This window comes from Engraulis encrasicolus, unplaced genomic scaffold (genome assembly GCF_034702125.1).
Source record: "Engraulis encrasicolus isolate BLACKSEA-1 unplaced genomic scaffold, IST_EnEncr_1.0 scaffold_410_np1212, whole genome shotgun sequence".
Taxonomy (NCBI): Eukaryota; Metazoa; Chordata; class Actinopteri; order Clupeiformes; family Engraulidae; genus Engraulis; species Engraulis encrasicolus.
In genome coordinates this window covers 1-9,340 of record NW_026945710.1, presented here as the reverse complement: position 1 = coordinate 9,340, position 9,340 = coordinate 1, and the positions used below count along the sequence as shown (strand labels likewise).

The following is a 9,340-nucleotide window of genomic DNA, read 5'->3' as shown; positions in this document are numbered from 1 at the left end:
GCCTCACCAGGGATTCCGTTGCTGGAGTTCACATTCATTAAACAAAAAAAAGAGACCTCAGGCCGGCTTCCACATTGCGACTGCATGGAGGTCTCTAACATGAGAAGATAATAGAATGTAGTAACGGAAGGTCACCTTTTACCTGACAAGGCTGGCGCCCAAATAGCATCTCGCTGTATCTCATCTTGAACATTTTTTGTGTTGCATTCATTACTAATTCAACGCATGAAGTACAACAAATATATATGTATATCCAAACCCTCGTTCGGAAACACAGAACATCTACTGATATTTAGTAAAATATGAAATAACACACAGAGTGCCAGATATGAAACGGCACGAGAGATTCTTGCTCTAGAGCTACGGAACGAGGAAACATCCAAACAGTACGGACGTGCAACACGCCACAGTGAAAGCGTTTTAAATTAAATATCATTTCAAACGAATAACAAGGGCACAAGGCGATAAAATATACGACTTTTTTTGAGACTTCACCTAGTAAATTAACACACTCCATTTGGGCCAGCAACAGGTTTGAAAATATCCTGAATTATTTGGGTAGACAGACAGTCCTCATAGCAACAACCTACAAGTTCAAGTTCAATCAGCAAGTGTGATTAGGCCTACTTTGACATTCAAATTCACGCGTGTTGCATAACCACGGAAATAATCATACAACAATGTGAAATAATGAAATAGACAGGCTACTTACTCTGATATGAAATGTCCGCCAAGGGTCTGTCCGCCATTACATCCTAACCGTCATTCTGCCTAAAAATACACTGTTTAACTGTAACGTGTAAAAAAACATATACTTACTGTAAATTGAATTCTCATTAGGCATTAATTGACTGTAATTCATTTTCAATCCCACAATGCATTGCGGTATAGAGTTGTTCCATGTAAAATGACAAAACAGCAAGCGTCTGTACGTTTTAACTGTAGTTACTACAGTAATTCGTTACAGTGGACTTTTCCAACTGCTGATGCAAATTTCTAATTAAACACACGGTGTCAACTCAATGCATTTGGGCATGTATGGCCAAAATGATCTGATGCAGGTCAAACCGAGCATCAGAATGGGGAAGAAAGGTGATTTAACCCTTGCAGGTGTACGTGTTTTTGTTACATTGAACGTTTTCAGGTCATTTTGACCAGGACATATAGAAAAATATTTTAAAAAGGAAAACATCATATCTCATATAAATCCTCATGTTCCATTCACCGTGCTTATGAATTTCTATGTACATATGTTTGAGACTGAGAGATACAGAGAGAGATAGATGAGGAGATAGTGAAGAATGTGAGTAAACTCAATCCAAGCTTGCGCAAGGTTGCAACATTGATGCCCAACTGGAGGACCGAACAATATCTGCACTCCTTGTTCCACATAATTCACCCTCTGCCTTGTCTACTCAACATGTGATCAGTATTGTATCAAAGAGTTTAGAAAGTATTGATGTATAATATAAATCCCCCAAAATGATATGGGCCAAAAAGACACAGGAACACCTCCTATGTAGCCTAATAGATTTTTTTTTTTTCAGATCCATGTTCCTCACAGAAAATGAGACAAAGCCAGTGAATCTAAGCGTGAAAGAATAATAAAGGACACTATTTTTCACAAGCAAAAAAACCCTGAAAACGGGTCAAAATGACCCAAACACCTTACAAGGGGTGGTGAGTGACTTTGAACACGCCATGGTTGCTGTTGCCAGATGGTTTGAGTATTTTAGAAACTAGGATCTAAATCTACTGGGATATTCACGTACAACCATCTCCAGGGTTTACAGAGAATGGTCCAAAAAAGAAAAAATATCCAGTGAGCAGCAGTTCTGTGATTGAAAATGCCTTGTTGATTCCAGAGGTCAATGGAGAATTACCAGACTGGTTTGAGAACAGAAACAAATGCAACAGTAGCTCAAATATTACAACCAAGGTATAAGACCATCTCTGAATGCACGGCACCACCAGGTGCCACTCCTGTCAGTTAAGAACAGGACAATAAGGTTATAATTTGCACAGGCTCATCAGAATTGGACAATAGAAGAATGTTGCCTGGTCTGATGAGTCTTGATTTCTGTTACAAGACTCGGGTGGTATGGTCAGAATTTGGCGTCAACAACATGAAAACATGGATCCACCCTGCCTTGTATCAATGGTTCAGGCTGGTGGTGATATTTTTTTTGCCATGATGTGAACCCTATATAATAGTATCGATTGAACTTAGTTGAAATGCCACAGCCTATCTCAGTATTGTTGCAGGGAGATAAGGCATTTCTGAAGGCAAAAGCTTGGAAGGTGTACCCAATAATACCTGTAGATGTGGATGCGTGTCTGTAGCCTACACTCTGGTGCATCAAGCTGAAAATTGTGATTGAGTCACCTGTAAAAGCACTGGAAAAATGGAAGCGCTGCAAGGACCCAAACTTGTCTTAGTAGGTAGTAGTAGATATCAAAACATAAAGAAGAGGAAACTGTGGCACTCCGGTTTCATTATTTTTTACTTTTTACTTTTCTTCAAGGCAAATGGAATGACCCATAAAAACATTGTCATTTTATCAAATCCCTTTGGTCTGTGTTTCTTTTTGTACATTGTGAAGAAGGAGAAGAAGAAGAAGAAGAAGAAGAAGAAGAAGAAGAAGAAGAAGATAATTGCTAATCAATGGCATGTCATTTATTCAACCAATGCTGCTACCAGGGGGTAATGTGACACTCCAGAGGACATTTGACACGGCTGGGTTTTTACATGCAGGCTAATTCCCTTCCCGCATTGCAACTCCATGTTGTCCAATAACATAGTCGCCACATGCTTGTGCTCTCATGGGCATTGTCTGAAAGAAGAGAATCTTTCTGAAGTCAAATTATATCCAGCAAGACATTTATCCAGTATATTTTAGTTGTACTGGTTGGATGAATTAAAGCATTTAAACTGGCTAAGAATGGTTGAAATAATAATAATAACAATTATTAATAAGAATGATAATAATACTAATAACAACAGCAACAACAACAACAACAATATAATAACCAATGTATATATATATATATATATATATATATATATATATATATATATATATATATATATATATATATATATATATATATATATATAAAGTAGGCCTATATAGTAGGCTATATAAGGTTTTTGACCATATAGATATTACATGACATCATATGAATCTTCAGACTTATCTAAACTGAAATGATTTGACAAAATGCATTTGAAAACTCTCATAAACCTTACCTGTGCCAGGTATTGTTTAGTCATGCAGTCAGCAAAGCCATTATGGCAGGCAATACAGTCAATTTCTGGCTGTAAAGGAAAATGGTTATCAAGAGCCAAATTGACAATATTTGTTACAATACTTTTTCTTTTAAAAATAGGCACACAAGATAAATACAAGGTAGTTATTATGTTATTTACAATGAAATTAAGTAATAAAAATGTATAGGATCAAAGTTTTCATGATACTTACTATGCGTGCTCCAGTCTGAACACCACATTCTGGATGATGGTGGAAATGTGCTGAAGTTTTCCTTGGGCAGTTGGTTGGTTTCAGCTCTATTCGCAAATGTGCTCTGGGATACTGCAATCAAGAAAAAACTTTGTCGACAAATGTTATGCTAAAGTATATAAAACATTGCGTCTAAATGATCACAAAAGCATCATACCTCATCATGTGCCAGGTGTTGTGAATAATCCAAATGCATCCTGAAGTGATCTAACTTTTCGTTACCTAATTTGATCAGACGATTAATGATTTGCTTGTCATTGTCATTATAAGAATCCAGTCCACTAGCGGTAACCAACAGGATTATGGAAGCAAACGGCAGAACTCCCAGAGCATTCATTTCTGTATAAATCCTTAGATGTTGGGGTCAAACTGTTTAACTCACAGCCAACTCAAAACTGACAGTCTATCTGCACTAACTGTTGTGCAACATGCAAGTAAAACGTTGGGTAAGTGAATTCCTCTTGGAAAACATGAACCCTGAACCATAAGTGGACAAGACACACACACACACACACACACACACACACACACACACACACACACACACACACACACACACACACACACACACACACACAGAGTTTTGCCCTACATCTGGTTTCAATGAACATTTCAGTTTTAGGGCTTTCTTAACCCATTGATGCTCAGTCAGTTCAGGATAGTCTCGCTCCTCAGGGAAGATCTTCTTCAGTGTTGTGGCTAAGCGACTGTCTGACTTCCTCTTGAAGAACAGGTACATCGACACCTCCGTGCAGAAAGGTGGCTTTCCTGGGGTACCTGGGTCAGGGCCGGCGCTAGGCATAGGCAGACCAGGCGGTCGCCTAGGGCACCAAATGTCTTAGGGGCGTCAAGTCCCACAAAATTAGAAAATCAAGTAAAATAAAGCATTAAGCTTTATATTGACAATTATTATTAATGGGCACTCAGTACATATGTAGGCATTAGATCAGCGGTGCTCGTTCAGATGTATCACTGATTCTTGAGATAGTGGCTAAAACAGGTTTTAATGTTGACAGAAAAAAACAAAGTGAATTACAAAATTATATGGTATATCCTCGTAGACTAAAGTCTTGGCTTTTCAGAAATGCACAAGGCCAATCTCCCCATTATGTATTTTTTTCAGAAATCAGGCTTTTCTCTGATCATACCTTGTTTTTTGTCAACACCGTCAGACACAATTAAAAGTTATTAAAATTGTATTGATTTGGTTGCATATGTATCTGGAGTTTTTAAGTGATTATATGTATTTTTTGGTTCACACATATGCCTTTAAATGTTGAAAATTCACTTTTGTTCTATTTTAATACTGTTTCATGTGTTCTAATTTTAAAATATGTACCGTCATACGATGCTTACTTAACGCCTAAATAGAACAAACAATTTTTTGTAATTTCACAAATATTCGTGTAGGCTTAAATTGGCTATTACTTTGATAATTCAACAACTCCTAAGGAAAATGTTGTAAGCACATTCCTTTAAAATGTCCAAAACTCCTTCTTACGGTGGTGACTTAAGAACTGACGGTGGTGACAGTAATCTGAGAGTGGTGAAAGTGGCCTAATTAGTACCTGCATTTAGCAAAATAAATAGCCCTCTCAAGTCAATGGCATCTTGCATAAACACTTTATTTTTGTGTGTTTTTTCTTCATTAGTTAGATTATCTAGGAAGTAAGCCACTGGTTGTTGAAAATGTGGTAAAAACAGCTTTTAAGTTGTTCAAATCCAAAATATAGAGGTGTATTATCATAGATGTAGGTCTTGGCTGTGCAGTGAATGCATTGGCCAAGCTCCCCATGTTTAACATTTTTCATAAAATGGGCTCTTTCTTGTTTTGTCAACAGCGGCAGACAGAATTAGAAGTAAAAACACATGTTTACTGTATTAAAGTGAATTACTTTAACAATTCAACATAACTGTAGATACTTATTGTATGCATATTCTTAAAACATGTCAAAAACACGTAAAACATGTGTTTTTTGGCGAACCCCATCAGATGTCACCACCGTCAGGTTTTCTGACAAAAAAAACCTCCAAATGCACCTCAGTGGTGGCTAGAGTATCATTTTGGATCACAATTATTACTAACATGCCTAGTAATGTTTCATTAACCAGCACAATTTAGTAAAATATGGATCAACATGATGAGCAGAACAAAATCTGACGGTGGTGACATCTGACGGTGTGAGACAAAAAAACACTCTTTTAAATATTATGCATTGTTTGTTCACATTAGCCATTTCATTTTCGCTCTGTTTCTTGGGTGCTTCATACCTTTTCTGAAATTTTTTTTTTTTAATTAACATTAATGTAATACAATACTATTAAAACCCCCGATGGTGTTGACAGTTTATGGTTGGGACAGTACCAGTGTCCAAACAAATTAACAAATTGAGGACAAAATAATAAACTTACAGGAGCTTCAGTGATGGTGAAGTAGGCAGTAGAGCTAAAGGTTTGAAAAGGGGTCCTCAGTAATGAAAATTACCTTGTGCATACCTGATTTTATTGTCTTTTAGAAAAAATCTGACGGTGGTGACCAATATGCTGGACACATTTTGAGCAATCAGTAAATAATAGTAAATATTGTTTTACATCCACTATGTGCACATCTGTAGAACCACTTTAATATGGTCTTCCACATCATGGTGATATTGTTCAATTCTGTTAGTGATTTTTGTATTTTAAGTCAATTGAAATGATGATGCCAGTCCTTGGGACAGGCGTTTTTACAGGGTGTGGACAGGTTTATAGCCATGAAAAGTAATAAAATTACACTTAAATATTTCAAACAACTGTGTATTCGTGTAACAGACCCCTTGGCCATTACCTGGGTTCATTTTGTTTGTGAAAATTTAGTTGATTTTCAACAGAATTAATATTTTACTGCTGGGACATGTTTTTGCCAAACTTTCAAGAATCAGTGGTATGACACTGTGTTTACACATGCCAATTTCTAATTTCACCAAAAGGAAAGAGGGGTGCTCACCTAGGGCACCAAATTGACCAGAACCGGTCCTGACCAGGGTGCTTACAGCACACTGGTGTGGTCACTCAACTCCTAAAGGAGGCCTAGGGAGAACAAGGGCGACCTGGTGGTGCTGTGGCTGGACCTTGACAATGCCTATGACTCACTACCACACAAGCTGGTTTTTGAGACACTGGAGAGGCATCATTTTCTGGCCAGAGTAAGAGACATCATCTTGGAGCACTATGGAGACTTCAGTCTGAGGGTCTCCTCAGGCTCAGGGTCAATTACATTTGAGTGGCACAGACTGGGGAAGGGAATCATCACAGGCTATACTGTACCATCTCAGTGGTCCTGTTTGCTCTGGCTGTATGAATATGCTGGTGACATCTGCAGAGCCAGAGTGAAGGGGTCCCAAGTCTAATTCCGGGATCCGCCAACCACCAATCCGCGCCTTCATGGATGACCTGACAGTGACCACAGAGTCTGTGCCTGGAGGCAGATGGTTTTTAAGAGGACTAGATACAGTGCCATGTGTATGTTTTTGCCCCCCTACTGATTTTTTTTTTATGGATTTTTTTTTTTTTTTTTTTACTTTTTCGCACATTTGGCACACTTAACATTTTCAGATCACCAAACAAATGTAGACATTAAACAAGGATGACCCAAGCAAACATAAAATGCATTTTTTCAGTGATTATTTCATTTGTTAAGAGAGTAATGTCATAAAACCTGCATGAGCCTGTGTGAAAAAGTAATTGCCCCCCTTGTTAAATGAGGAGGTATCTAATTATATTATTGTGGACAACTGCAACATGATCTCCAAAAATTCCATGCTCCTGGACACGGATGTTAAGGACACAAAATCCGTGTCCAGGAGCACGGATTTTGCCAAAATTCCGTGCTCCTGGACACGGAATTGTTTTCCGTGCTCCTGGACACGGAATTGTTTGAAGTGCTTTCTATAGGCTATTTCCACAGTCTTGTGTTTTCTCAGGATTTTTCTAATTTCAAATATTTTGTCTAAAAAAAACATTTCTTACTGAATGGTTAGGGTTAGGGATTGTTTTGGTCTGGGCACAGCTAGTTTTATTTCATTCATTATATGAGTTTGATAGCCTAGCAACCAACTGGAAAAGGTATTTCTGAAAAATATGTCTTTAATGACAGGTTAAGGTTAGGGAATGTTTTGGTCAGGGCACAACTTAAATTGCTATAGCATTATTTTGTTTAGGATTAGCCTTTGGTATGTATTTTCTAATGATAGAGTTAACACAGTGCAGTGGTAATAGCCCATAGAAAGCACAAGAAAACAATTCCGTGTCCAGGAGCACGGAAAACAATTCCGTGTCCAGGAGCACGGAATTTTGGCAAAATCCGTGCTCCTGGACACGGATTTCGTGTCCTTAACATCCGTGTCCAGGAGCACGGAATTTTTGGAGATCAGGCTGACAACTGAGTTATATTTCAAAGCAGCCCAAGTCTGGCTGCTACAAGACCTTTCAAATCAAGATATTATTTGAATAGAACCTGTTTGACAATGTGTAGTAGGTCATATCGAATCTGCACACTGTGATTCATCAACATTCAGGAGCATATTATAATAAAAAATAATTGACATGTCTCAGACTGTAAAAGGTAACAAAGTAATTTCTAAATCGTTGGGGCATCTGCAAACCATGGTGAGAGCCATTATCCACAATTAGAGAATACATGATGTAATGGTGAACATTTCTAAGAGTGGCTATCACACTGAATTTACCCCAAGAAGACATGGGGGATCCAAGAGTTCAGAGAGGAACACAGAACATTTTACCAACTGGAGGTGTTAAATACCCCATAAAATTAAAGTGTTCATGACTCAACCATGAGAAAGAGACTAGCAAACACTGCATGCATGTCAGAGTTCCAAGGCCAAAGTCACCTCTGACAAGGAGAGCATCAAGGTTTGTCTCAAAATGTCTTTCTTTAAAACCCCACATTGACAATGCAAACAAAGCTTCTGAGAAAATATTCTGTGGACAGATGTAACAAAAGGTGAACTTTTTGATGGTGTGAAATAAACACTGCATTTGACAAAAAGAACGCCATGTCAAAAGTGAAAAATGGTGGTGGGAGTTTCATGCTTTGGGGCTGCTTGCTGCCTTTGGACATAGATGACCAGCTATGATTGAAGTAAGCATGAATTTGACTCTTTACAAAAATCCTGAAGGATGATGTCCAGTCATCCATTTGTAACCATTCAAATCGACTGAAAGAGAACTATACTGCTTACCATGAAATAATAGGTCCACTATTCAGGGGTGTAAAGTAACATTTACTGAAGTATTGTAGGCCTAATTCACAGCTTTTATGAGTACTTTATAACTTTAAGAAGTTTTCTAAAATTAGTTATTTTGTAATGGGTTTTACAGGGTTGCAGGTTGGACTCCCACCCTTCCACTCCCTAATTCACTTCATGGGTGAGGTAGTCGTACCCTTGAGCAAAGCCCCTAACCCCACACTGTTCCAGGGACTGTAACAAATACACACAAAAAATTACGATTCTCTAGTCATCCAAGCACAGGCGTATAGGCCTACATGAGTATTTCATTTCCCACTGTAAACATGAAATATGAAAACACATAAATGGATGAGGGACTGTCCAGCGATACAAACGTTTTGGAAAAACATTAAAGAAGACTTGGACACTGTCTTCAGAGTTGATATCCCTCTGCACCCTTTTGTGCTGGAGATGATACCAGAGAACTTTCTTTCCAAGGACCAGTGCTACATGTTACATATTCTGTTAATGACACAGAGGAAAATGATTAGGCTACTGTTAATTGGATGCAGACATGTACACCCACAAAAG

General features: G+C 38.1%; 1 protein-coding gene across 1 annotated transcript; it reads right to left on the bottom strand.

Moving 5' to 3' along the window:
• Positions 1 to 2,491: 2,491 nt before the first annotated feature.
• On the bottom strand, positions 2,492 to 3,848 carry si:dkeyp-73d8.9 (uncharacterized protein LOC100170838 homolog). The gene is made up of 4 exons (XM_063193468.1): positions 3,679 to 3,848; positions 3,483 to 3,593; positions 3,251 to 3,319; positions 2,492 to 2,834 (listed from the first exon to the last, which is right to left on the bottom strand). Exons 1-4 carry the CDS (start codon positions 3,715 to 3,717, stop codon positions 2,757 to 2,759), a joined length of 297 nt encoding a protein of 98 aa, XP_063049538.1. The 5' UTR covers positions 3,718 to 3,848; the 3' UTR covers positions 2,492 to 2,756.
• Positions 3,849 to 9,340: the final 5,492 nt, after the last annotated feature.